Source organism: Trichophyton rubrum (genome assembly GCF_000151425.1).
Source record: "Trichophyton rubrum CBS 118892 genomic scaffold supercont2.1, whole genome shotgun sequence".
In the NCBI taxonomy this organism is placed as follows: Eukaryota; Fungi; Ascomycota; class Eurotiomycetes; order Onygenales; family Arthrodermataceae; genus Trichophyton; species Trichophyton rubrum.
Genome location: NW_003456428.1, coordinates 3,980,671 through 4,008,131, shown reverse-complemented (window position 1 = coordinate 4,008,131; position 27,461 = coordinate 3,980,671). Strand labels below are relative to the sequence as shown.

General features: G+C 44.7%; 10 protein-coding genes across 10 annotated transcripts; 6 read left to right on the top strand and 4 right to left on the bottom strand.

The window, feature by feature from the left end:
- Window positions 1-1,690: 1,690 nt before the first annotated feature.
- TERG_01506 (uncharacterized protein) lies at window positions 1,691-3,748 on the top strand. Its single transcript, XM_003239473.2, has 2 exons — window positions 1,691-2,567; window positions 2,644-3,748. Exons 1-2 carry the CDS (start codon window positions 2,096-2,098, stop codon window positions 3,582-3,584), a joined length of 1,413 nt encoding a protein of 470 aa, XP_003239521.1. The 5' UTR covers window positions 1,691-2,095; the 3' UTR covers window positions 3,585-3,748.
- A 26-nt stretch (window positions 3,749-3,774) lies between these two features.
- Window positions 3,775-4,621, bottom strand: TERG_01505 (uncharacterized protein; the record flags this gene model as incomplete). Its single annotated transcript, XM_003239472.1, has 2 exons — window positions 3,775-4,535; window positions 4,603-4,621. The coding sequence occupies 2 exons, from the start codon at window positions 4,619-4,621 to the stop codon at window positions 3,775-3,777; spliced, it is 780 nt and encodes a 259-aa protein (XP_003239520.1).
- Window positions 4,622-5,874: 1,253 nt separating this feature from the next.
- Window positions 5,875-6,282, top strand: TERG_01504 (uncharacterized protein; the record flags this gene model as incomplete). The annotated part of the gene is made up of 1 exon (XM_003239471.1): window positions 5,875-6,282. The coding sequence occupies one exon, from the start codon at window positions 5,875-5,877 to the stop codon at window positions 6,280-6,282; it is 408 nt and encodes a 135-aa protein (XP_003239519.1).
- Window positions 6,283-7,995: 1,713 nt separating this feature from the next.
- On the top strand, window positions 7,996-9,741 carry TERG_01503 (uncharacterized protein; the record flags this gene model as incomplete). Its single annotated transcript, XM_003239470.1, has 4 exons — window positions 7,996-8,274; window positions 8,361-8,678; window positions 8,760-9,385; window positions 9,450-9,741. 4 exons carry the CDS (start codon window positions 7,996-7,998, stop codon window positions 9,739-9,741), a joined length of 1,515 nt encoding a protein of 504 aa, XP_003239518.1.
- A 546-nt stretch (window positions 9,742-10,287) lies between these two features.
- Window positions 10,288-11,472, top strand: TERG_01502 (uncharacterized protein; the record flags this gene model as incomplete). The annotated part of the gene is made up of 1 exon (XM_003239469.1): window positions 10,288-11,472. The coding sequence occupies one exon, from the start codon at window positions 10,288-10,290 to the stop codon at window positions 11,470-11,472; it is 1,185 nt and encodes a 394-aa protein (XP_003239517.1).
- Window positions 11,473-11,707: 235 nt separating this feature from the next.
- On the top strand, window positions 11,708-12,562 carry TERG_01501 (uncharacterized protein; the record flags this gene model as incomplete). The annotated part of the gene is made up of 3 exons (XM_003239468.1): window positions 11,708-11,720; window positions 11,781-11,993; window positions 12,066-12,562. The coding sequence occupies 3 exons, from the start codon at window positions 11,708-11,710 to the stop codon at window positions 12,560-12,562; spliced, it is 723 nt and encodes a 240-aa protein (XP_003239516.1).
- A 150-nt stretch (window positions 12,563-12,712) lies between these two features.
- TERG_01500 (uncharacterized protein) lies at window positions 12,713-14,334 on the bottom strand (the record flags this gene model as incomplete). The annotated part of the gene is made up of 2 exons (XM_003239467.1): window positions 12,713-14,002; window positions 14,056-14,334. The coding sequence occupies 2 exons, from the start codon at window positions 14,332-14,334 to the stop codon at window positions 12,713-12,715; spliced, it is 1,569 nt and encodes a 522-aa protein (XP_003239515.1).
- A 1,487-nt stretch (window positions 14,335-15,821) lies between these two features.
- TERG_01499 (uncharacterized protein) lies at window positions 15,822-17,066 on the bottom strand (the record flags this gene model as incomplete). The annotated part of the gene is made up of 3 exons (XM_003239466.2): window positions 16,566-17,066; window positions 16,153-16,485; window positions 15,822-16,081 (listed from the first exon to the last, which is right to left on the bottom strand). The coding sequence occupies exons 1-3, from the start codon at window positions 16,963-16,965 to the stop codon at window positions 15,822-15,824; spliced, it is 993 nt and encodes a 330-aa protein (XP_003239514.1). The 5' UTR covers window positions 16,966-17,066.
- Window positions 17,067-17,072: 6 nt separating this feature from the next.
- Window positions 17,073-19,357, bottom strand: TERG_01498 (uncharacterized protein). Its single transcript, XM_047747770.1, has 3 exons — window positions 18,825-19,357; window positions 18,465-18,766; window positions 17,073-18,403 (listed from the first exon to the last, which is right to left on the bottom strand). Exons 1-3 carry the CDS (start codon window positions 18,958-18,960, stop codon window positions 18,227-18,229), a joined length of 615 nt encoding a protein of 204 aa, XP_047603735.1. The 5' UTR covers window positions 18,961-19,357; the 3' UTR covers window positions 17,073-18,226.
- Window positions 19,358-23,694: 4,337 nt separating this feature from the next.
- TERG_11727 (uncharacterized protein) lies at window positions 23,695-26,092 on the top strand (the record flags this gene model as incomplete). Its single annotated transcript, XM_047750794.1, has 4 exons — window positions 23,695-23,823; window positions 23,887-23,918; window positions 23,975-24,073; window positions 24,616-26,092. 4 exons carry the CDS (start codon window positions 23,695-23,697, stop codon window positions 26,090-26,092), a joined length of 1,737 nt encoding a protein of 578 aa, XP_047605444.1.
- Window positions 26,093-27,461: the final 1,369 nt, after the last annotated feature.

The following is a 27,461-nucleotide window of genomic DNA, read 5'->3' as shown; positions in this document are numbered from 1 at the left end:
TCCAATAGTGGCTGCTCTGGCTGTTCTTTTTTTGCTGTTTGTTTGCTGATGATGGGCATGAGCATGGACAAGGGTATGGCCCACGGTCACATCATACTGACTCTCACTTCTCACCAGACCAAAGCTTAAGGACTTACTTACAGCAGGGCTTCCCACTAACACCATCACTAGCCAGGACAGGGACCAGGTGGCTGATGGCTGATGGCTGATGGCTGAAGGCGATGAAGTCATCCCGACACCAGAGTTTTGTTACGTCCTCACCAGCCACTTCTCCAGGCTCTTCCTTTTCTCCCTCGGGCCCCCCCCTTCCTCGCCTCTCGCTTTTCTTCCATCATCATCATATACTTGAAACGGCCGTTGCTGGGTTCCAGAAGATGGGGTTTCCAAAAGATGGGACGCAGGAGATCTCCGTCGGTGAAGCTCTCGGATGACGGCAATTCTCAAAGTCCATCCCCCCTTGCTGTCAATTTTATCGCTGCCATAACATCGTCATAGCCATCTCCCAGGTAACCACGAAGGGAAACTCCGTATCTCTTTTTTTCTCTCCCTTGTTGGGAAAAAGCAAGCTGCATCGACAACAGCACCAGTGCCACCATTGCGCATATACAGCGCTTTAACAGAGCATACTCCGTCCAGCAATAATATTATTATCCCGCTCTCAGTTCCTATCCCGGTCTGGTCTGGTCTGGTCTGGTCCGTCCGACGTGTTCGGATCGTGCTTCCTCTCCATGGCCGATCGGTTGGAGCTCGCTCACACCTCCGTGCATTTACCTCTACATATGTACGACTGCGAGCTCCTTACCAGACCGAGTTAGAAGCTCTCTCTCTTGACAGCCATCCAAAAAAAAAGGAATAAAAGCGCGCGTGCAGACGTCGAACCCGCTCACTCATGCTGCTGGCTCCATATATCATAAAAATAATAAATCGCTTTTTAATGAGCCTTGTTTTGTCGGTCAGAGACGGTTGCGCGGGTCGAGTTCGCCACTCTCTTGTTATTGCTGGTGGACTGTTGAAATTAAACTGACCCAACGCGCCCCTCCCCCTTCCCCCCGTCTTTTTTTTTCCTCCTTTTCTTCGAACAGTCGTTTTGGCGCGCCCTCTCTTCTCTCTCCCTCGCTCTCTCCCTCGCTCTCTCCGGCGGTTCCAGCAGGTTGACTCCGAGGACTTGATGTTGGTTTCTTTTCTTTTTTCTTTTCTTTTTCTTTTTTTTTATTTTTTCCAGGTGGGAAAACTTGTTTTTTGTGTTGGTTTTTTTTTTTTTTTTTTTTGGCAAATTACTTATGTAATGCGAATTACATAATCTCGCCAAACCCTCGTGGACAAAAGATACTCCGAAACCTTGATGATCGGCCTGTCCAGCCAATCACAGCCCGGCTGCAGATCCGGCTGACCTAGGAGAGACTCGACTGCAATCATCATCACCACCATCATCATCACTATCCAGTGGTTACTGGTAGCAAAGATATACCTCCCCTTGATCGTTTGGCATTGCTCACTGGGCAGCGCTTTACCGGAGTAATACCTTGTCTGCTGCCTTGGGGTGCCGGATACTGCGTACTCCACACACATCGCCGGCCCCCGGTGCCCATCCTTGGGTTGGCTGTATCATAAACTGTCCCCTTGAATTGAGGCCCTTCAAGACCGGGAACACTCAACATTTCACGGCTCGTCGTTGTGCTCAAAATTATGGAGTTTTGTCGGCCCCTGGCCCGCGGAATACCCAGGAAACCGCTATTGTTTCCCTACCCACCATTTCAAGCTTCGGTATCACCACCATTACTGCCGAAGATTTTCATCCACTGCTCGATGATTAGAAGCATACCCGATGAGACCCATGATTTATTCGACTATACGTCGGGGAGATGGATGTCTGTTGAGATAGCCTTCCATTACCTCTGGTCACCAAGTGTAAGAGACTAATTATCTGCCTGCTTTCAAGCTACAATGATGCCCTGAGACACTCCGAGAGACGGCGCTGCTTCGACATATCGGAGCTTAAACGGCTCGCTGCAGCGTCCATACACCAGCGAACAGAAGATGTTGCCAAATTCGAGAAACTTGCGAAGGAGGCTTTAACCGATCCTTCCTCGTAACCATGCGCGATGGCTTTCAGTTGGTTGCCCGCATCCCTTATCCGTCGACAGCACCAAAAGACCTCCTCGTTGCCAGTGAAGTAGCCACTATGGATTTTCTTCGCTCCCATGGTATACCCGTTCCAAAAGTCTATGGTTACTCGACAGTGTCAACCAACCCGGCGGGCACGGAGTACATCTTCATGGAACTTATCCGCGGTAGGAACCTAGGAGATATCTGGTTTGACCTGTCAGAAAGACAGAGGATCACCGTTGTTTCTAGAATTGTGGAGTTGGAGGCCCGAATCTTTGCTCTGCGGTTTCCAGCGAGTGGAAGTCTTTACCATTGTGGTGATCTTCAGGGTGAAACCGCCAGAATCACCGTTCCCACCGCTGACCATTTGTCCGGCGAGAATAATTTTTGCATCGGGCCCGATACTACACTCGGATTATGGTTCGGCAAACGACTCGCATTGCCGGTTGAGCGCGGTCCATGTAAGTTCCAGTGTTATCACAATTGTCATTATCCGCAGTCTGCTTAGCTATAGCCAGCCATTAACAAATTTACCAGACAAGGATTGTTTAGCTGCTCTGACGGCGGGCGCTGAGAAGGAGATCTCATATCTGACCAAGTATGGACAACCTATCCTACCTTTCCAGCGTCTTCGGCGGGAGATATACGACTACAAACCCCGTTCGCACCTGGATCACTTGGTGAATTTGAGACAGTATCTGCAAATTGCACCTCATCTAATACCACACCATGACCCGGCACTGGCCCGCCCAGTCATGCGGCACCCAGATCTCCAACCCAACAATATATTCGTCACTGACCAGCTTGAAATTACCGGCTTGATTGACTGGCAGCACTCTGCCATACTTCCACTATTCCTTCACTCCGCTATTCCAAACAGCTTCCAGAACTATGGCGACGAGATATCGGAATCAATGCAGCTGCCCACCCTGCCAACCAACTTTGACCAGCTCGATGAAATGAAACAGTTTGCGGAAGTAGAACTCCTACGCAAGCGCCAGCTGCACTACATCTACCTTCGAGAAACCGCCAAGATAAATCCAGAACACTTCAATGCTCTGATGAACGGGCTGAATACTTTAAGGCGCAAGCTTTTCTACCACGCCAGTGAACCCTGGGACGGCGATAATGTGACTCTGAAAGCTGACCTGATCTCATTAACAGAGAAATGGCAACAGCTTACTAGCAGCTCCGGTTCGGAAGTACCCTGTCCACTCATTTTTTCGGAGCACGAGGCTGCTGCGTGTATCCAGCTGGACAAAGCCCAGGTAGAAGCCGATGAACAGTTAGAGGCTTGTAGGGAAGCTATTGGAGTAGGCACCGAAGGCTGGGTCCCCCTTGAGTTTTATGAAGAAGTGAAACAGCGTGAGGTAAAGCTCAAGGCCGATGCTCTGGACGCCGCTGAATCCGAAGAGGAGAGAGTGAGGACAAGAGAGCACTGGATATTTGACGACTTTTGTGAAGAAGACTATCTTTAAATATGGTAGGTATGCATATTCAGGTATATTTAACTCTCTACATGCAAAGTAATGGTATGAAATTCTCTAGCGCTAACATCTAACTCCTTTTTTTTGACCTTGTGTTTTATTAAATGGATAAAATAGGCTACTTTGCCTCTTTCAAAGTATTTCCTGCTCTCAACGGCCATTGAGTTTCCACGCCCGCTTATCATGGGGAGGACCCGCGTCCTCCACGCCGCTCCAGATTTTCAGCGAAAATACTTGGCTTCTGAGCCTTTAGGAGAGTGATGTACTCTCTCTCCTCTGCACTCAACGTATTAATCGGGATCGTCTGTTCGCTCTCCCCGTCGAATGATAGCAGGTGTGATACCCCTATCCGGGAGGCGCTATGCTCCAGAACAATCTTCAAGTCCTCCACTGTCGGAGCAGCAACGGGGTACGCCAGCCACGGTTCGATCCCCGCGGCGAATAGGGCTAGCGCAATGGCCACCCATCTTTTAGTAGCCGCGTTGCTTACGACACCGGGTGGCTGCCGGAATTCCACTGTGCCACATCCACCTTCGCGCGCGTTTCGGAAGTTCCAAGCCACAGTCTTGTTGGGAGAAATGTTCTCCCACAATTCGGATTTGTCGGAAAATCCTTCGATCCAGGCCAGGAGAACTGGCCGCCCAGCCATATATTTGGCCCTGAGGCCTTCGGCAACTTCAGCATTCGCGTGGCACCAATCCGTGCCACGCCTGCCGGATGGTATCAACGCCGTGATAGCGGGCTGAAATATCGTGACGAATGCAGTGAGCTTTTTTAGTTGGGCTAAAGTGAACCCCCCTACAGGTGAGAAATGTATGTGGGTTCCGCAGGACGGGTCACCCCGGACTTCGAAGCTGTCCGTCAACGTGTACCAGAAAAGGTTTAACTGATTCTCCCACGGTCTATCAGTGTAGAGTATGCTGGTGATTATTTCCACACCAACTAATGATACCCACGGTCAGAATTTAGGGTGTCTTGATAGAGAGAGGAAAGTAACCAAAGCACTCACAAAAACCATTTATGGCCATGGTTGAGGCATCGGCAGCCACCTGCCATCTTTCCTTGTAATCACTGCCCTCGATGTATAGCTCAACTGGCAACCTCCAAAACAAGCACTGCTCAACAAGTGTTTAGTGTAATGCAAGCAGGTTGATCCTTGGGATATTCCCCACGGCATAGCCATGCTGGGCAGCTACTCCTAGCATGTGGGGTTTTGGGCTTGATGAGGAGTTCTATCTCGACCCCAAACGAGGCCATGTTTTCGACACGTAATAAGAAAGATATAGATGCGGGTGAAGGAAATATTTCGAGACTTAAGGGAAGAGTAAAAGAAGAGGGTAAGAAGATTCAGGCTTGGGATACGGTGCTATGGAGGAATAAGTCGATGACAGTGAAGTTTCCAAAGTAGTGACTTAGAGAGAAGTGGTTGGAAGCTATAGTGACCAGGTAAGAGGTGACTTCTTATATCTATTGGGATCATATCTTCAAATATGCTATCTACTTATCCAGGTCGGTACAAGGAGACAGGGTAAGGAGAAGGAACAAAGAATGTTGTGTTATGCATGTATGTGTTTTCACTCTATGTGAATAGCCACGGATATTCACATGCCATTATCAAAGCTTCTATACAAATGTTTTCATACTGTGTAGATAGCTAATGGATGCTCACAGACTGTTATCAAAGCTTCCATACATGTGCTTTCACTCTATGTAAATAGCCGTGGACAAATCAAATGGAATAACTATGAATGCTTCTAAGGAATCAGGTAATCTAGATAGTTCTATAGAGGGTAGAGTGTTTGCTAGGAACCAAGAGGCTGCAGGCCTCCGGTTGAAAGGATGATAGTTATGTTCTTTATTGGCAAGTAGATCAGGCAAAGCCGGCTGCAAACCATCTACAAACCATCTACCCAGACAAATGTAAATAGTTTGCCTCTTTTGAAGAAAGCAAACTACAGGGCAGTGGAGACAGAGCAGTCACATGATTGACAGCTCCTCATAGGTAGTTAACTTAGCCAGTTAGTCAGTGATGTCATCTTTGACTTACTCAAAGACTTACAACTACTAAAAGCAAGGGGACAGTCCGCACTCTTCTGCTGCTTGCTGGCTGATTAGTTATTTGCTATATTCTTCTAAATAAACCACAGACAAAAAGAACAGCAGCGCTTTCACTATCGCTATACACCTGTGCTAGGCCAGACAGACTGACAGAAGTTGCCGAATTCTCAAACAGCTCTCACCCGTCAAGTCTATCCCTTAACTACCTACCTACATACCTATCATGGACCTGGATCCGGTCGAATACCCCGTCAACAGCGCGCAATGGAGACGGGAAATCACTCGACTAAAGGCAGAGAAGCCGGACCGATACAAGCCGGAGCAGTGGGAGGAGGCGAGAAGGAGAGGACCACAGCCTGAGCAGCCGTGGCTGGAGCCCATACTGCTGAGGGGATTGCTTAACTCTCCTGAGAAGATCCAAGATCGTGCCGGCCTGTCTGAAGCGCCCAAGGTGCGGTCCGCCCAGACAGTTCCGGATAACCTCATCCACCCCGCGGACAAGCTGGAGACTGTACAGTACTGCATGGTGGACGGGGAAGGGTACTGTAGGCTTAGGGAACGATACCAGGTCAGATACACCACTCTGCTCATCGACGGCAAAAATAGGACCAGCCACATCTTCTATTCTTGATCCAAACACCAATCGGAACACCTTACTGACCTGGCTAACTATGGGTATGCATTGCGCTTTATCGGCTTGTCATTCTTCGCTCTATTCTTTTTGCTTACTGACGTGTGCGAGTAACTAGTGCAGGGGATTGGGACTTAGCTCACTCCCGCAGCCACTTCACCAGCTGGAAAATCTGCCTAGAAAGGATTTGGAAGCGTCATCTGCTGGTTAATCTTGGGACCATCTATTCTTTTTTTGCCTTGCTCTCCCCTAGTTTTCAATAACTACCTCTTCCGGGATGCATATTGGATATTTCTCGAGATATTTTGTTAGCTGCCGGACTACCATCTATGTTATAGACGCTAGGTAGTTAGTTACAATCCAACATATTATTCGTTACGAGAAAGACCTTTGCAACGACGACGGTACGCACACATGCCTGACGCTTTGGTTGCCATGCCGGGAACGCCGAGCAGAAGCCAGGCGTAGTTTAACTAGTGGGATGGTAACCAACTCGCTTCTTTGCATCACAAGATAACTATCCTCTGTAGGGAGCAGCAGCAGCAGTTAACTAGTTAGTAACTAGACAAATGCTATGGTAGTAAAAGTCTCTCTCTGTCGATAGTTTTATATCACCCTCTCCCCCAACGGCGTGGAGTAATGAGTAAGTTAAACTTGTTGACTAACCAGCGATACGAAAAGGCGAGTGGCCATGCAATAAACGCTGATGCTATGTAACCCCACGGGGAGAGGTCGTGTGAGAGGCAGGGAGGAGGAGGCTGGCCAGGTGGGATAAACTAACACAACTGGCTCTACTGGCTGGCCGATGTTTCAGCAGCTCGGGCCGTCTGCAGCTGGTCTTAACTGCGCAAGAATAGAAGAAGATGCAACTGCAGCGGCAGCGCGTGTCTAAGCTGGCCGTTGATGCTACCTGTCACCGTCGTGGCATCTCTTTCTCCGTCCTTTCTGCGGCCGGCAAACTCCCGTCCTATAAACAGGACAAGCAGAGAGCAGAGACAGCTACCATGGCCCAGAGTCGCGCAGGTTGTCTGTCCCAGGTTACGCCGTACGCCTGCAGTCGCCCTGGTTTATTTAGTTAACTAAGGAGTTGGTTAGCCAGAAGTTATCTAGTATCTCGTCGCCCTTTACCTGCCGTCTCACCACCGTAGAGTAGATATTATAATAGCAGGCCTCTCTCTCCCCGTCTGCCTCTGTCTCACTCTGCCTCTGCCTCTGCCTCTGTCTATCCCCTAGTTGCCTCCATCTCTGGCAAACTCACAGTGTGGTATCTTCACCATCACCGTCGAGCGAGCGTCGCATCAAACTGGGAGAATGTAACCAAACATCGAAAAAGAAAAGAAGAAAAAGCAAAAAGCTCGCGTGTCTCGGGGATTTCTCAAGCCTTCTCTCTCTCTCTCTGTCTGTCTCTCTGCCTTCGTAGCATAAAGACACGGATCGCAGTAGCACCGCCGCCAGCAGCAGCAGCAAGTGATAATAATAATAATAAGAGCAGCAGCTGCACCGGCTGTGTTGGAGATAAAGAAAAGTCGCATCGACCTCTCGCCGCTTTGTCAGCATCCTCGCCTTTTTCCTCTTTGCCTGCTATAAAATATACAACTGCGTCCTCGCATCCTCTTCCTCTTCTTCTTCCTCTTCCTCTTCTTCTTCCTCCTCCTCCTCGAGTCTGATCCGATCCAGGGACATCCTCGAGCACCGCGTTCTGCAGCCTGAGCCATGGCTGACGAGAAACCCGACTCTGCGCCCGCCGTCCGGGTCAGCGACAGCGACGATCACGACCACCACGACCAGCAGCAGCTCGCTGACCTCGCCAGGCCCAAGGGATGGAGGTACAAGGAGCTCAAGATCGCGGGCATCGGCCTCTCCTGGTATGCGTCGCCCAGCTTCCAGCTCGTCCTCGTCTCCTTTGTCTGCTTCATGTGTCCGGGCATGTTCAACGCCCTCACCAGCTTGGGCGGCGGCGGCAAGACCGACAAGACGACCGCTGATAACATGGTACGAACAAGCTTCTCTCTTACACACAACTCCCAATTCTTTTCTTCATACCGTGTATGCAAAGAATATTCTAACTCTACCGCTAGAACATCGCGCTGTACAGCTGCTTTGCTGTGTTCGGCTTCTTCGGCGGCTCGTTCGTCAACCGTCTCGGGGTGCGCCTGACCCTCGCCTTTGGAGGCATCGGATACTGTCTCTATGCCATCTCGCTGCTCGTCTCTGTCCACTCGACACACGTAGCAGGGTTCAACGTCTTTGCTGGTGCCTTTCTCGGTCTTTGTGCCGGCCTCCTCTGGACCGCACAGGGCACCATCATGCTCTCCTACCCAGCTGAGTCCACCAAGGGACGCTCCTTTGCCGTCTTCTGGGCCATCTTCAACCTCGGCGGTGTCATTGGCTCCTTGGTCAGTTTCTCCGTCCCTTTGCTAAAACACACACGTCTGTATGCATCTATACAATGTGCTAACCCATACCGACTTATATAGATACCCCTAGGAGAAAATATCAACGTCAAGGGAAATGTCAACGTTACAAACGGCACTTATATCGCCTTTATTGTCCTTATGGCCACCGGAGCTGTGCTCGCCCTGCTCCTCTGCAATGCAGGTGACATCTACCGCCGCGATGGCAGCCGAGTCGTCATCATGAAGAACCCTACCTTTAAGACAGAGTTCATCGGCCTGTGGGAAACCATTCGCAGCGAACCGTACATCGTCCTGCTGTTCCCACTTTTCTGGTCCTCCAACTGGTTCACCGCATACCAGTTCAATGCCATCAACGGCGCATACTTCACCACCCGCACCAAGGCCCTCAACTCAGTCCTCTACTGGACCTCACAGATCATCGGCGCAGGCATCTTCGGCGTCTGTCTTGATTCCACAGCTATCAGCCGCTCGCTTAGAGCCCGCATCAACCTTGCTGTCATGTTCGCACTCACTATGGCAATCTGGGGTGGTGGCTATGCCTTTGCCAAGGGATACACACGCGAGTCTGTCGATCCTGAGGCTGGTTACAAGGGCAAGGATTGGGGTGACAACGGTTACATCGGCCCTATGTTCTTGTTCATGTTCTATGGTTTCTACGACGCTGCTTTCCAAGCGTCCGCTTACTGGTAGGCCTTAATCATCTTCCATCTTATTTATTTTTCTCGTGACCTTTCCAACTAACTCCTGTAGGTACATGGGCGCTTTGTCTAACTCTGGCCGCAAGACTGCAAACTACGTCGGCTTCTACAAGGGTATCCAATCCGCTGGTGCTGCCGTCTCCTGGGCCATCGACCTCAAGAAGATAGCCTTCATGTCCATCTTCGCCAGCAATTGGGCCCTTCTAGCCGGTTCTCTCGTCGTTGCTGCTCCGCTGGTCCTCAGAATCAAGGACCATGTCGACATCGAAGAGGATCTCAAATGTTCTGACGAGACCATCGCAGACGTGCTTCCTACCGGCCATCCGGAGAAACACTCTGCCTAGACGGTCTCTCACCGTTTCTCTTCTTTTTCTTTCTCCCATTTCTACTTACTTTCTACTATTTTAATGCCGTTTCTGACTTAACGCGACAATATGCTTCGATTCGATCTACCGTCTTCCAAATCTGACGTTTGTTGCTTTCTTCTTGTTACGATGTATGGCGTAGGGTATCTGGCGGGGGATTAGCGAGTTTATACCAATTGGCAGTGGGTAGCGGACTGGTTCATACCTACATCATAAGCCCCCTTTTTCTTATCAAATAACATTGTCGTCCTCTCCTCTCGCTCGTCCGACTGCTGAGCCTCCGCAACAAACTTTTATATGTTAACCTAAAGGAGTTAAGCGTATATTTAAGGTTCAAACTCCAGTATGAAGTTTCTTAGCTATATTACGTAACAACTTTGTTATAGTCACGTGGAGAAGATCATTGAATGTTACTAAGCAAAGACAACGATTAATAATTAAAACTCTAAAAATTTCGCCAAAGTTATGGGAAAACGACGATGATTTTGAAAGTCAACCAACGGAAGATTAACCAGACGAGTCGCAATGGCCGTTGACGAAAAGGAAATAGGCCAGGTGCCTATAAAAACTATGCTTGAGTCACTCCAACAGTCCTTGTCGAGCGCTGCATCATCTCTGCCTGCTCTCGATCCGTCCGAAGACAACACACGAGCCTCCATCATACCTCCAGCCGATGGTATCTCGCTGCTCGACACCAAAAGCGAGATCCTTCTATCCTACCTACAGAACTTGGTATACCTTGTCCTTCTACAAGTTAGACAGCTCTCTTCTTCGACCACAGACAGCTCCCGGCGGAGTACGGAACCAAGCCAAGATGATGTGGTGAAGAAATTGACAGAACTTCGTGTATACCTTGAACGTGGCGTGCGGCCTCTCGAAGGACGACTCAAATACCAGATCGACAAAGTTCTAAAGGCCGCAGATGATCTTGAACGAACCAAGGCGCAAACCGGCGAAAGGGCTGAACGCCGGCGGTCTTCAAAGAGCGCCGGGTCTGATGTTGATACAGCGGATAAGGATGAGAGTGACGAGAGTAATAGCGGCAGCGGCAGTGATGATGACGATTATGGCGACGATGAAGAGGATATTGACGAATTGACGTATCGACCAAATGTAGCTGCCTTCTCCCGTGCAGCAGAAGCCCAGGAACAGAAACAAAAAGCTGCGGCGCAGAAGAATGATGCTATTGGTGACGGAATCTACCGACCTCCAAAAATCAAACCTACAGCTCTAGTCGAGAACAAACCCAGCCGGCGTGCAGAACGTGAAGCCCAACGATCTAAGAAATCCAAAGCCATCGACGAATTCGTCAATGCGGAGATGTCGACTGCCCCCATGGTCGAGCCTAGTATAGGCAGCACCATCCGTGCAGGCGGGCGACATGTTAGCACACAGCAGGATAGGGCTAGGGAAGAGGAGCGCAGAGCCTACGAAGAAACCAATTTGATTCGACTTCCTAAGGAAAGTAAAAAGGATCGAGCGAAGAGGGGAGGGAATCGCCGTGGAGGCTATGGTGGAGAGGAATGGCAGGGTCTTGGCGAAGGAGTTGATCGTATCCATCGACTGACGCAGAGGAAAAAGGATGGAGCTGGTAGTGCGCTACAGAGAAGCCGGAAGAGAGCTACTGAGGATGGTCCGAGAAGCGATGGATTTAATATTGGTGAGAGATTCGAAAAGAGACGGAAGACAATTGCTAGCTGGAAACGATAGTTTTCATCTATGTTGTCTTAATACTTACACATAAAAATTCAATTGTGATATACAACCCAGTCATGGCCATTGACTTCTCTACCTTTTTGATAGCTATCTGACTAAGCGGGAGTTTGGCTGGTGACGTCATAGCTGTCAAGTGAAACTTAACATAAAAGTTGGCTGAGAGGAAGGAAGCCCGGAGTAAACAACGGACGGACAGACAGACAGACAAGCCATTGGCCTTTCAGACAAGATGGAAAACCCAGGTACGTATCTCTTAACTGGTCTGGCACCGACTTTCCCTATCTAACTGGGATTAATTATAGTTGAAGAGATCCCGCAGGTGATCCATCTGCTCACCCAGTCTATCCCCTCAGTGCAGCAACAGACAGTTGAAAAATACTTCACGCCCTCTGCCTCAATTACGCATCCATTCCTACATTCTGGTTCATTCCAAGGCAGCCGATGGCTGATTAGTCGGATATTTCTTTTCTATAAAATCATGTCGCCGCATGTTGATCTGCAAGTGAAATCAGTAGGTCAGTACACTACCACAAACGCCCTTGTCGTACATGCACGGAAAGTCGCTCCATATCTAACATGCATTATAGCGTTTGACCGCGATAACTTGCTTTTATACGTCACCGTGTCCCAAGTCTTCCGCATATTCATTGTCCCTTTCTACACCGCACCGGTTACTCTTACTACGGTGCTGCAGCTCGTCAAGGGAGTAGAACAAGATAGCCCAGCCCAGCACCGTCACAAAGTACCGGTTGTTGAGCTTACCAACTCGAATACGGACCTTCTGGCTTCCTCTACGTCAATCCCGGCAGAGGAATACGCTAGCACTACAGTTGAGCCGTGCAGTTCTACGAAGCCGCTGTATTACATCGCTTCGCAGAATGACTTATACCAAACAAACGAGTATGTGAAATTTGTCATACCATATGGGATTGGGGAGGCGTTTGTTCTATTTTGGCATGCGTTTGCTACTCTATTTTGCGTGCTGGCTTCCTACGTCTTTTGGCCGATTGCATGGGCAGAGGAGAAGGGTATACTTCAGGTTACCAGGTTTGACAGTACGCTTCATAAGGCAAAGCAAAATTGAGCTAATGATGAATGATGTTACCTGTTGAGAGTTTATTGGAATGCATGTATATACATAAATATCAGCCAGACAAATCAGAGCTAATTCAAGTCTATCTACTATTTTATGTAAAGGCATGCAACAATATATACACGCAAGACAGCCTGCAGACTAGTTGCCACTAACGGATGACCGCGAATCAGCCCCTAAAAGTTCCCTCGCATCATCTTCCTTGTCCACAACAGCCATTGGGAGCACCCTTCCTAGCCCAAAGAACACAAAAGCAGCCCACTTCCAGCGGAAAGGGTTGAAAACCATGACAAAAACAAACCAGTACAGCAACTCAGCATAAGTAAAGAAATCGAAGGCGCCGGTTGGAGCGAATCTTTTCATTATTCGCGTCATGTCAACCCATCTTTTCATCAAGTATTCGCGCGGGCGGCTCAGCGGGTCAATCAAAAACATGAGCAGAAGCCGAGTGTAGATTCCGATGTGGTAATTCCCTACCGTGCCAATGGCATTGACAAAGGTGCTATTATTTGTGCAGATGCTAGGGTATGCCGGAGGGAAGATCTGGAGGTACCAATTTGGTGGATCATAAGGGGGTTCGAATACTTCTTGGGGAAGGAAGGAGAGGGAGGGCCGTATAAACCCCGTTGCCATTATAATAATGTCTGCTTTGACGAATATTTCGTGGCCTGGTCCGGATTTAGGAACACCTTGAGCCCGGTGGTTAAAGGAGATGCCGTCCTCTTCGACAGAGAGGATATCTCCGCGTAACCAGCGAGCTTTACCTGCACGTATCAGTTCAAAAAGATCTGAGTTCACCATTGGCGTGTCGGTAAACAATCCCTTGCCAGACGGGGCTATGTCTTCCAAGTCGCGATAAAAGAGCTTGCGCAACAGAGTTTCTGGAATGAAGGATAGAATGGTCTCCTGGCCGAAAATGTTGCAGGCAAGGAGGACGTCAACGACCACGTTCCGCGGTATAATCCATTTATCCGACCGTGATAGGACATCTATGTTTGCGGCACCGGCATTAACGGCAAATTCCAAGGCTTCGACAGCACTAGCGCCTCCACCGACAACAACGATACGCTTTCCTTTGGCATCTAACCCATCCAGCTCGGATGAATGGTACACTTGTCCGGTAAACTTATCTTGGTGCGGAAGGGTGGGCATTTTTGGATCACCACAGCTCCCGACAGCAGCGACAATACCGTCAAAGGTGCCATGGGTATCTTCGTCATCGTTGATAACCCATCTTCCTTGGTCGTTCTTCCTGGTCGATTTAACAGGGGTGTCAAATACGGTCTTGTCATCGAGGTGGTAAGTCTTCCAAAGCTCGACTATCTGGTCTTTAATCTGCTGCTGATTCGGGTACGCATCTTTCCACTTGACTGAAGGATGGAATCTGAACATGATACTATGAATTTGCAGAGAAGACGTAGAGTTCACTCTCTACTTGCACAGTTAATATTTACTTGCTTCGAAAGATATTGGGGAACACATACGCTCCAAATGCCGCCTAGGCCTTTGTCTTTGGGCCGAGCCTCGAATATTTTCACATCGAACCCATGGCCAACACAATGAGCCGCAGCTGAAACGCCAGTCAGTCCGGACCCGATAATGGCGACTCGAGGACGGCGTAATCGTTTGTTACGACTGGACGGCGGAGGAGCATTGGTAGCAAAGACGTATACCAGGATGTCCTGGATCAAGGTATAGCAGATAATGAAGCATTGGGAGTAGATATGTGCCAGGGAGCGGCCAACGCTGCTTATGAGGGTCATCTTTAGCTGCGTCAAGTCACTACACGTTATCGGGATGTGGTAGTGATCCAGTTGTCAGCATAGCTGTGCGGGTGCGGGATGATAGGCGTTGCACGGCGACTTGTTTACTAGATGCCCCTCCAACGCCCTATATGTAATATGGTTGGTTACCCTGAAACTTGGATGGCTACGTTATGTAGCGCGGCATGTTATGACGACATAGTTGATTCGGCTGCTAGTGGAGGCTTTTCGGCCCAATTTTTTTGCAGGCACAGGGAATGTCCGGCATCAGAAAACTGAAGGGATGAATGCCAATCGGTCTGATACAGTTGGACCCTCGGCCAGAGGGTGTTCTCCAAGGGGATTCATCTCGTAATACTCTGACTGTGTCTCCTGAAATCGAAGGTTAGTCCTAGACGATGCCGGATTGCCGGGCTGGCACAAGAAACTAACTAACTAGTTAACTGGCTAATGGTTAATTAGTTGCAAAACAAAGGGGCTTCAAGAAGTTCTCGAGATCTAAGGTCGCGCGAGCCCCCAGGATAAGTACCTTGCCTAGGGACTCAAGGCGACTGAGTCGGCTGTCGTTGGAAGGGAGATGCAGTGACGACGAGCTCGGCCCTGTCCGGGCGGGCGGCGACTAAATCACGTGATGAGGCACGGCCCGCCGGCCTAACCAACGAGCGTCTTTCGTTTCCAACTTCACGTTCTCAACTTCAACTTGTGCAGATAACTAGGGGATATCATGCATGCCTTCATCTTTGACATTTATCTTGCACCCCAGCCAGAAACGGAGTCATCGTCTGTTTCTATATGAGCGGTACCGATATGTTGACCTGTCCCTCTAGAATTTCTTCCCCTAGCTTGATATGTTGTGTTATTTCTGCGATATTTCCGATATACAACCATTTCTTCAAGCACGGCCAAGCCAGATATATTGGATTCAACCTCGATTTTTCATAGATCGAGACGCAGAGTGCCTGGTTCTCTCACTTGGTCACACTATAGATCCACCATCCGCAAAGTAGGTGCCTCTGCATCGCGCTATTTCTCGCATAGTGGAGCCCAACCCTGCGGCATATATATATATATATATTTGGCCGCAGGATCTGAGATAAGGAAGGGCCGTGGAGCTGAGGATACGGCTCAGCAGATCTTGTGAAGATTGTTCGTTGAATCTACAAGGCTAGATCATCACCGCTCAAACGCCATATATTGACTGTTTATCGACTTCCACTCTAATTACTCCCAGCTTTGGTATGGGGTCGATCATGGTCCATAGCCACCTAACCTAGGGTGTATGGCTTCGAGCTGCGATTATGCGCCACTAACTTTTCGGTTAACTACGTTATGCCTAGGCCTTCGATCGTATGGTCATGCTTTATTTGTTTATTTCTTATTATACCAGTGCTTTAACGATTCTAGATACATAACCAACGCAATTTCTAGGAAGGCACACACAATCACTAACGTGTCTGGCCTATATATTCTTTTCTTTTTCCTCTTGATCAAGAAAATCGTGACCGAAACCATTCCTTTGAAGGCTTCAGGGTCCCTTCGTCTTCTGGCTTGCCTAAAGCTTTGGCGGTTGCACGTTTCAATTCTTTGGATACCTTTATATCAGACGGCTCAGGGCCAAAATAGCGCCCTCCCGTGATCTGGGTAAAGCCAAACATGAGCTTGACGTCCTCCAATTCTGGCACTCCGTGAGTGTCATATGCCTCCCACGAGGGGAGAACAGGCTGGAACCTAGACTTTTTCCCAGTGACTGTGGCTGGTTAGCCCTCGTTTCACATATGGGGAGAAAAAAAAATAACAGCAAGATGTCTAATTGCTTACTTTCTTCAAAGTTAGCCGCCAGCTCATCAAAGGTGATCATATCGCTCATGGCCTGAATAACCTGGCCCTTCCATCGAGTAGGGTCTAAAAAGACTCCATGGACAATGTCTCCGTAGTCATCTGTAATGCTTAGGTACGGTACCCTATTATCTCCACCCCAGTGAGGAACCTTATAACTAAGATATCCTTCATCGTCAGGGAAAAAAGGGAAGCCACCAAATGCAGGAGCGATCTCTTTCGCAAGGAAGTTTTCGAGGTACCATGCAGCGTTAATGGGTGTAACAGTCTGGAACTTCCCGCTCTCCTTTGCATATTGTTCCGTCTTGTACTTCACTGCGAGATTTCGTTAGCTAACCAACCGACTAGTTAATTGATAAACAGTGGGGAGGATTGAAGGTTTTCTTTCTACTTACTCTCCATAGCCTTCATCCTGACGACGCCATCCGTCATTTCGACACATGGTGGGCCAGAGCTGTAAACCAGATGTGGCACACCCGCTTGAACTGCAGCGTCGATGATCGATTTACCAAGGTCGAATTCAGTAGGTCCGTTAGGATTGCTCCATATCTCGTCATCTGAGTTTAGATTGAGATATAGTCCCCAGGCGCCCTCGAATGCGCGGAGCATTTCCTCATGATTAAACCCATTTCCCTGTACTACTTCAGCTCCTGCTGAGGCCAATGCCTTACTAGCATCTGAGGAAGGATTCCTAGTAACGGTGCGTATCTTGAAATATGGATTCTGAAGCAGTGAACGAGCAGCAGAGCCGCCTTGGTTGCCTGTGGCACCAATGATGGTAATAACACGCGGCATTTCCGGTCAAGTTGCCAGTGAATCTCCGCAAGGATTTTCGATGGGGATGTTCAACGAGGGGAATGGGTTGACTTGTCAATTAATTATTACCTGAAAAGCCAAGCGTAGGATTGGGGCCCCTCCCGCCGAGTGTTTCCTCAATCTCATCCAACTAACCAATAAGCTGTCAACGGCTAACGAGCTTCCTCTTGACTCTGAGAGAGCTGTCTTCAGAAGTGTCAACAGAAGACAGCCTCGTATTCTGCAGATGGCGTGTCAAGACCAGCCCACTCATGCATGCTACATAATAACTAGCGAAACAGCCTAGAAATATGCAATGTCAATCGTTCGGCGCCTCGTTTCGGAGGTTCCAACCTTTGTAACATTCACATAACTAATATCCGGGTGCCCGCTTTCCGGGTTTGGGTGGCAGTGAGGCTCTTAACTTTCGCGTGCTTGATCCTCTCTGAGCATGAGCGCTTGCATAGGCGAAAGTGAGAATGCCTAACTCAATATATTTTAAAGACTGAGAAGCTGTACTGGAACGTCCTGTAACTATGTAAGGGGGATTAGGAGTTGTGGGGATGATCTCCAAACGGGCTCATCCCGGTTAACTGGAATGTGACGGCAATAAAGCTAGTGATGTGGATTCCCCGTCTATTTCTAATTGACCTCCGAGCTGATATCAAAGCTTTTTCCCCTTGACGCAAGGACAAAGATGGGAGGTGCCCAAATCTTCTCAGGGGCCATTACTCACTAAGTTAACTAGCCAACTTCTTACAACATTGGCAGTCGATACTCCAATTCAAAAATATCCATGGACTGTACCTTTTGCAGGGCCTTTGTGTTCAAACCTTGATCAATGTAAGCACCTTTTTTGAAGTCAATTGGGGTCCTCAATTGTAGTTCTGTTGGGATTAATATTTTCCTACTTTTAGAATGACAGAACATATAGATCTAACTAGTTAACCAAATAGTTAACTAATGGAGCAGGTTCTAGGATAGCGACAGAGAAAAGAACCAAAATTTCTCTCATTAACTAATAGTTAGCTATTCAACCACGGATCCTGCAGTAGTTCCTTCGCTGTCTTCCTATCTTCAGGTCGCCACTGAAGCATCCCTCTCATGAAAGCTATAAACATCTCCTTACTTTTTCCGTCGAGAAACTCTTCCGACAGCTCTAGACTGACCCCCGTCGGAATTTCTAGGTCCTGTTTCCATTTCCCTGTAAGGTTGTCTTCGTAAGTTTTCCACTAGGTGCACTGAGCGAGAAAATACTTAGTTAATACTTACCATCGCTTGTAAAGAACTCATGGCTTCGTTTCCCACGTTGGAGCATATCTAAAGGTGGTGGCCCTAGAAAACCCATAACTTCTGCAAGATGTGCCCGGGTCGAATACCCTTTGCCATCAGGGTCATTTCCGTAGAAAAGATGTCTCCCCTCAAACAAATCCCACCCCTATTTTTCCAAAGTGATTAGTACTGATGATGAGGGAGAGGAAGAAATAGGCAAAGCATACCACGGCACCAACATTCCATATATCGACCGGATAGCTCCAATCAGTCTTCAGCATGACTTCCGGCGACCTATAAACATTTGGCTGTGCATCGTGGTTCCTTTTCTCATCTCCTCGTACAGCAGAGCCAAAATCACTTAAAACCGCTCGGCCAAATACCTTCGGCAAGTCAAAACGGCGTGACGTGTAAATTGGCAAACCATTGACGATTTTGCGGGGTGAAGGGCTCTTCAGTTCAGCTTGGGTAAAACTTTCAAGAATGGACTTGTCTTCTATTTCCTGGAGAATGTTATCGCTTTTAATGTCTAAATGAATGCAGGTTAGGATAGCTTATTTTGACAAAGCCTCGAGGATAACTCTTACCCGTATGGACAAGCTTGCACTCGGTGTGTAAGTAGTCAAGTGCAAGAAATATTTGCATAAGACCAGATTTGAGGAGATCTTCAGTAAATCGATGATTAGGATTTCGATAAAGGAGGTCCCTGAAGCTCTCCCACATCGGGTTCTGAACAAGACACGAATGGCTACCACGTGAAGAGGATATTGTGAAGATATCTAGGGCTTTTCTTATATGAGCATGACCAGGGTGCCGTGAACTCCCTTGATTTAGGTTCTTATAGATCTGAAACTCTTCCTGGCTATCTTCGCCAAGAGTGTAGATTTTGAGTGTCACATATCGGTGACCTCTGGTTGTTTCAGTGGGTCAGTGTTGGATTACGATAAGTAGACATGCAATGACTTACTCAAGATCGCGAGCCAGCCATACAGTCGAAGTAGTCCCAAAACCAAGTTTACCGATAACCTGGTATCTGGAAGTAAGCACATCGCCGATGTTAGCAGGATAATATTGTCCCTGTTTGAATTGCTCAAAACGTTCTTCTTCAAGTACCACCGAGGGAGGAACGGTCTCGAAACCGCCGGTGGGAAAAATAATGGGAAGTGAGGGAGGTTTTCGAAGCGCCCTTCTTGCCCATCTCATGATATTAGCCATGCTGGGCATTCAAAAGAAGAAGAGGTTGGTTTTAATGAGACAAAGGCGGGTTTAACTTTTAACTTAACTCTAACTAACTAATTCGTTATCTAAGTGCTTAATAATAGGCTCGCACCCCTCTGTTGGCGAGAACTAGTTTTCACCTTACCAGAGTCGGAGCGCCAAAGACCCAAAGAAATTGGTATGGCTCACTGCTATCAATAGAGGGATTTTGCAACCGTAATTTTGAGCCAGCAAGAACGAAAAACAGACCTGGATTTCCTAATTAGGTAAGAGCTTATAGGGGCTCTAGTTATACCCCTACTTCGTGGTATTTTTAGTAGTTTTACTGTATTTACTAGTACCTTTATAATAAGGCCGTAAAGGTACCCTATTAATACTAATCGAGGCCTACTTCGTGCTATAGTAGAATAAAGAAAATATTAGTCTAGATTTCTATATTTAGTTAGCCTACTATTAGTAAAGAACCTTAAGAATATAGTGGGGTCTATATATCTTACTTTTATTCTAACTCTCCTCTATTAAATATTATCTATTACTATATAAATCAAGCTATTATTATAGAGGAAAGCTAGCCGCTATTTAAGGAAGAGGATAGTAATAAGTAGAATATTAGTTTAGGTAGTAGTAATTTAGAAATTTCTAATAAAGAAGACTTATAACTATAAATTAGTAATATATAGTTATTAGAGAACTTCTAAATTACTAATATATAAATACCTACTTTATAAGCTTTATAAATAGTCTTTAGTACTACTAGCCCTAGTAGTAGGCTTATCTATTTTTAAATTTAGCTAAACGAAAAGTTATTCCTAATAAAATAGGTAGTAAGTAACCTAGATATCTATAAAGATATAACGAGTACTACCTATAATAATAAATTAAAAAAAGTCTTTTAAAATAAGTTCTATTAAGATATTAATACCCCTTACTAATCTTTATTATATTAGGCAAGAGAGTACTAAAGAGTAATAGAGGCTAAATATATATTATTTAGTATTTTATTCTAGATAATAGAGCTTAAGTAGGTACTAGATAAGTAGATAAATATAATATTAGATATTAAAAGAATAAGAGTAGAGGTAGCTATAATAATAAAGAAGGCTCTTAAAGAATACTACGTAGCTAATAAAGTTTATTAGAAGCTAATAGATAAATAGAAGAAAAAGAGATTTAGACTAGCGTTAGTAGGTAAGGGTATTTAAATACCTACGCTAGTTTAAATACTAGTACTAGATAGAATATTAGTACTAGATAGAATACTTATTAAAGAACTAGCTTAAATATCTATTTAAGCTTCTACTTATTTATCTTCTTAATCTCCTATTTATAGAGATACTTCTTAGTTATTAGCTTATTCTATAAATAAAAGTAGGACTAAAGATATATTAAATATAAATATCAAGCTCCTCGTAGCCTCCCTTAATTAAATAAGTAATACTATTACTAGCTACGCCTCTAGATCTATAGATAGTAAGTATACCTAGCTATTTATAAAGGTAAATTTAATTATAAGTTAGCTTAAATATCTTATAACTACTTTACTCCCTTCTTTAGGCGTTTCTATAGCTATTAATAATATTAGTAATAGTAATAATAAGGATAAGAATATATTAAATAATATTAGTACTAAGGATAAGAATAAGCTACTCTAGGATATTAACTTTATTATTATATAATAGTAGCTAGATAGGTATTAAATATTAAAGATATAGAGGTCTAATATAGTAAAAATAGTGTATTTTTCTATATTTTATATATATTATTAAATTATAGCTATTATAAAATATTACTACTTTTTATATAAGGAGGTTAGTTTTTTAAGATAATATAATTAGTTAAAAGACTAGTAATATATAATTAATATTAGATTTATATATATAAATTACTAAGATTAAACTTAATATAGTAAATATAACTAATAACTATTAGCTATATTATATTAGTTATATACTAAATATTATCTTCCTTACTAACTATCGCTAGCTTTACTAATTTTACCTAATATTATTATTTTACTAATATTATTACTATTAGTAAGATATTCTTTTAATATTAGTAGTTTATAAGTAAATTTTCTATTTATTATATTACTACAAAGGTAGGTTATTATATTAGTAACTAAGATATAAACTATATAGTTATAAGTAATAGGTAAATATTTAATCTAGTTTCTAAGTATATATAAAATATAGCTCTAATATTATTAGATATATCTAAAGATATACTTAATTAATATCTAGTATTTTAATATTATAATATTAAATTCCCTTTCTAAATATAATAACTAGCTACCTTAAGGCTTTTTTAAAGAGCTAATTACTATAGAACTCCCTATATACGCGGAGTCGCTATATATATATAGATATTCTTACTCTAGAATACTTACTTAATTAAATAACTTAGTTATTATACTATCTAGGCTACTCTCTAAGAATATTACCTAGTTACTTTAGTAACTAAGAATAGGTTTATATAATAAAGATATTAGCCTATCTAGTATTAAGACTATCTAGAATTTAATATTATGGTTATATTTATATCCCGAATAATATAAATTCTAATTAATATTAGGTCTTATAATTTACTATAGTATTTTATTAATATAGCCCTAAATTATACTATCTCTATTTATAGTAGTAATATACTAAGTATAATAATATAGTTAATTAATAGTTAAATATTTAGAGTTCTAGAAAAGCTTTCACTAATATTATAGACTAAGATATACTACTATATTAATTATAATATTAGATAAATAGGATATTAATCTACTAAACTACTTCTATATATTAGTAAGTCTCTCTAAGTAGGCTAATTTTAATAGAATAATATAGAACACGAGCTCGGGTAAAGGTCTATTTTAATTTAATTAAGGATAGGCCTTAAGCTCTAGGTAGAGTAGAATTTAATATATTTTATCCTTAATAAAGTAAAATTAATAAATAACTTTCTTATTAGATAAATAAATAAGATTAAACTAAAATAAGTAATATAATAGTATAATATATTAATAAGTCTAACTTTTAATATATATTAAGGCTATAGCCTAAGTTACTACTATAGTTATAGCTACTACTAATTTACTATTCTCCTATCTATCTATCTTATTTAGCTAAATATATTTATAAATAAGTAGCTATAATATTAATAATATTTAAATAAAATAAATTTTATTATTTAATTATTATTAAGTAATATAATATCTTATAGGCTAGCTGATAAGTGTATTTGGCTAAAACGCCCGTTAAAATATATATCCTTACTAGTAGCGCCTTTCTAGGCCTGATTAGGTAGTCTAGGTTAGTTCTTATTATATGCCTCGAATTCGTTGCAAAATCCCTCTAATAGAATAATTCTGTATGCACTACTAGCTTCGTAAATACTCAGTATGAATCCAGTGGATACAATAGGCTCAGTATTAGTTAGCAAAAAGCATTTATTTTCAGAATACTCTAGTTAGTTAAAACTTAATGAATTGAGATTGGCTGATAACTAACTACATAGTTAGTTATTGCTGATTAAGCGCAAGCTTGGCGGATGGTACAACTTCTTCAATGGAGATGTTAGTTATTGCTATCTGCAGAAGTATATATTTCAATTTGCAAAATACGTAGGAGATGAATCTTCTTATAGCTATTATTCCAAATCTCGAACGTATTGCTGCTCCAATCTCGCTTAGTGTCAATCCCTGGATCGGTTCCACGGAGAGCTTTGCCCATGTGCATTCTAAGGAGGCAGCTCCGTGGTGTAAGTCAGATGAGAGAGCAATGTAGGGGATTCGTTGGCTGGAGAACAACTGCGGGCTGCTCTATGAGGTAGCGTGTCTAGTTCTTATATATGTTCCCTGCCCCTGAGCCGTTCTCTCTTGAGTCATGTGATAGGGGTTCTAGATAGTGGTGTTGATTGGTGGAGTGGGTGGGTATAAATACAGAATTACATATTCTTAACCAATAGAAATAACAACGTAATTAAACGTATGATCAGTGCTACCTTGCTTGTCATTATTCTGAATAAAAATGACAACAGATCGTATTCGATAATGTCTGTGCTGCAGGATCATCCAGGCTCTGCGGTGCTAATAATCGAAAGAGGGGTATAAAAGTACAACCTCACTTCTGGAGAAGGCGAAGCAACTCAAATCATCTCGATATTCTCACAATCCTCTTTTCGGGAGCTTGGAAGCATTCAAAACTGTGCCGCTGTTCCCCCACCTTGCTCTTGGATAAAAGTGAAGACATTATGTCTCGCCTCTTTAGCACATCTGCTCGAGCTCTTCTCCAATGGGCCGGGTTTGATAGAAATAAACTACCTGAAAAGTGGCGATCTGCGGTAGAGAGATTCACAGGCCCAGGAGGAGGTGCTGAAGCGGTATGTTAATGCCGAACCTCCTGCTCTATTGTTATCTTGAATGCAGTGCACTGAAGATGACAGAGACTTGGCAAGTTGAAGAGAGTCGACATCAAGTATGCTTAGCTTGGAAAACGCCTTTTTTTGTTACATTGTGTTAACTTGAAATTAGGTATCGAGATGACAACCCTGTCCACCAATCCCATTTTAACCGAGATGACCAGGAATGGGTTATATTAGTGCAGAAATCTCTGGCGAGAATGGTAGGAAGGTTTGCCATATATATGATGATGGTAGTGGGACAACTAAGAAAGGAGAAGCAAGACGTTAATTTTTGTCAAGCCGCTGGGCCAACAAATTTTAAGGGGAAACCCCTAATTGGTTGCAGAGAGAGTCATTATCATCACCCCAGAATAAAATAATATGAACGGCTGGGGGGTCATCCATCCAATTTTCACTCATCAGGGACCTGTAAGAAACCTATGATCCATAGTGATCCGCCTCCGGCACTTAAGTAACCAAAAGAAACCAATCACAGATTCATAGAATAAAGCTGACTGGCCCGTCCAGACAACCAATTAGCGCCACCTCCTTGCGAAGCATAAGGTGCCGGTGGTATTTATTGGTTGAATGAGCGGGCACAGATTTATAATAGATATTCTTAACCAATCGACATACTCAATTAGCGGCTAATTAGTAATCCAATAGGAAGTAGCGAATACTTCTACCTGACTCATCCACCAATAGTTATGGGTCACGTGTAACTAGTTAGTTCAACTGTTCAACTTAAAATAACTCGATTAATCAGATCAGTCTGCTCCATTCACATGGGATAAAATCCACAAAACAGCACTCCACCCTTGGAAAGAACAATCCCTTCAGTCAGAATCTACATTTGTATTGCGTTATAGCCACCAAAATGGAAATGGCATACGACGATTCTGCTTGGGAACGAAGTGACACGATCTTTGATAGCTTCAAGAAAAAAGCCTCAAGCCCGGATGTTCTGCGGGCTGTCACTGAATTTATGGCAGCTAAATACCCTGTGTCTCAACCGAATGATCGTGCCCGTATAATAGGTGTTGGTGCCTTCAACTTCTGTTACCGTATGGAGTTTAATAATGGAACTTCCTCCCTTTTACGTTTCGCATCCCCCGGCCGTAGTATGTTTCCAGAGGAGAAGACCCAAGCAGAGGTTTCTGTTATGCTCTACCTCAAGGAGAATACTGATATTCCTATTCCAACTATCCTTGACTGGGGCATGGAAGGACCCTGTGATATGGGTCCATATATCCTGATGGAGTTCGTTAGCAGCGCATCCAATCTTACGGCTAAGCTGAGGAAGCCTGGCTATACTAGAGAGGATCGTCCTGTGCTCGACTCCGATATCGATGAATCAAAGCTAGAATTTTTGTATGGCCAAATGGCTGATATTATATTACAGCTATCGAGGTGTTCTTTTAATAAGATTGGTTGCCTAGCTGCTAGGCCCGGCGGCTGGGCTATCACCAAACGTCCATTGACAATGAATATGAACGAGCTTGTCCAACTCGGCGGCTATCCCAAGGATTTTCTACCATCGTCTCCCTTTGCATCTGCATCTAATTATTTTAAGAGCCTTGCCGAGACTCAATATACACATCTATCAACACAACGCAACGATGCCATCTACTCGGAGGAGGATTGCCGCCGTAAATATACCATTAGAAAGATAATGCTTAAGCTCGCAGAGCAGTCAAAACTCACGGGCGAAGAAATTACGGACCACAATAAATATAAGCTTTTCTGTGACGATCTCCGGCCAACAAATGTACTTATTGATAAGAACTGCAAAGTTGTCGCTGTGATTGACTGGGAATTTACTTACTCTGCGCCCTCCGAATTCACGTATAGTCCCCCATGGTGGCTACTTTTGGAAACACCTGAAGACTGGCCTTCGGGCATATTAGACTGGGCCGTAACTTACGATTCGCGGCTTAAGGTCTTTCTCCGAGCGATGGCGCGGCATGAAGATATTGCAATCCGTGACGGGCGATTATCTGATGGGGAGCGACTCTCTAAAAGGATGTATAATAGTTGGAATAGTGGTGCTTTCTGGATCAACTACGGTTTACGGAAAAGCTGGGCTTTAGATATCGTTTGGCCCTTCATCGACCGGGCGATATTTGGTGGAGAACAACCACACGAGCAGAGAATAGCCTTGCTTGAGAATAGAATCCAATTCACCGATGACGAGCGTAAGGAAATGGACGCCTTCGTTCAACGAAAGCTAAGGGATTTGACAGCTTAGGATACAAAAGGGAATGAAAGTGATCGACCCCAAGCCCAATCATGCTTTGCAGATACGATAAAGCTCTATAACTTTATACATACAGAAAACCAATTTGTTATTATCGCGATTCAACACTCATAATTGAAGACAACCCCATTGAACTTGTCGGCAGCCAGGGTTTAATTGAAATAGGGAATGGTGCTCGCGAATGCGTATCCACGTCAAGCGGTCTTATTTGGCGCTGCTACTTTTCTCAGCAATAGTTTAAGGGCCGTTCGTGGATACTCACGATGTTTGCTTGTCCTCGTACTCTCTCAGAATCTGCCTGGTTATGGGTCGGCTTTTCTGTGACGATTCGCCGGACGCCTCAAGCTAGGCCACCTTAGTATCGGTTGGAAGTTTCATCGTAAGAGATTTTTCTCGCTTCTTGCCCCTAGATGATTGAGATGCTTCGGCAGATTTTATCAGGTGCCGCGCTTCCTCCTCCGAGATATTCATGTTATATTCTGTCGACGTCCGTGGATTCTCAGTCATGTTGATAAGCCTTTGACTGAACTGCGAGTGGTAGCTAGGGGAAACTGGTTTAGAGGTAGAATGTCAGAACGGAAGTCTGAACATGTACTCCGTATGGAGAAGAGTGCTCTTATACCTTTTTATACCTTTCCCCTCGGGCAATCATGCCTGTCTTTCATTATATGCCCTGCACATGAGTCACACTCTCCCAACAAAGCTATTGGCTACAGGCAGCAGCATGCGCAATCACAGTCCATGCATTCATGCGGGAACCGGCGAATGATACTCCTTAAAAATTATAAGGCGGCTCGTCTCGCCCTCAATGAGAAATGCAACCCAAACCCTAGCATCGAAATATCCAATCTTGGCAATCAATCACGAAGGACAAACCGGCCGCAACTCCTTTCCGCACTCACGCTGTAAGCGTGATCGTCCGTGGAGTGAAAGGTAACTCTGTGCTCGCGGTTAGAGTCGAAATACTCAATAGATTACCCCCGTAAATACCTCTTAGTTAAAGGGAGTTATCTAGTGAGTATTTCACCTTGGAGAGTCAAAATCGAAGGATAGCAAGTACCACGTGGCCCTGTTCTTACCCTAGTTACCTTGGATTGACCTCTTACTCTGTAGCTTCGAATAACTACTTAGTTCTAAGTAAGAGACAAATAAACAACCATCACTTCATTCAAACCCACGTTTCGAGATCTATTAAGACCAGCTTATAGCTATTTCAACATTTTAGTCCTTTCTCAAGCCCTTTCCTTTAGAAACACGAGGACGGGCCTTAGGGGTTATTGACAGTATCACCTGCTCTAACACCATGCCCGTCATCCGTCAAACAGTCCCTTGCATCCCTGCATGTCCTCGGTGTACTTAG

Bases quoted from the DNA above. Each gene is read 5' to 3' on its own strand.
- TERG_01498 (XM_047747770.1), bottom strand. From the start codon at position 18,960: ATGTGGGAGAGCTTCAGGGACCTCCTTTATCGAAATCCTAATCATCGA. The intron at 18,767-18,824 runs GTAAGAGTTATC...GCATTCATTTAG, and splicing joins GTGCAAGCTTGTCCATACGG to ACATTAAAAGCGATAACATT. The intron at 18,404-18,464 runs GTATGCTTTGCC...TTGGAAAAATAG, and splicing joins TATGGAATGTTGGTGCCGTG to GGGTGGGATTTGTTTGAGGG.
- TERG_01506 (XM_003239473.2), top strand. From the start codon at position 2,096: ATGCGCGATGGCTTTCAGTTGGTTGCCCGCATCCCTTATCCGTCGACA. The intron at 2,568-2,643 runs GTAAGTTCCAGT...CAAATTTACCAG, and splicing joins GCCGGTTGAGCGCGGTCCAT to ACAAGGATTGTTTAGCTGCT.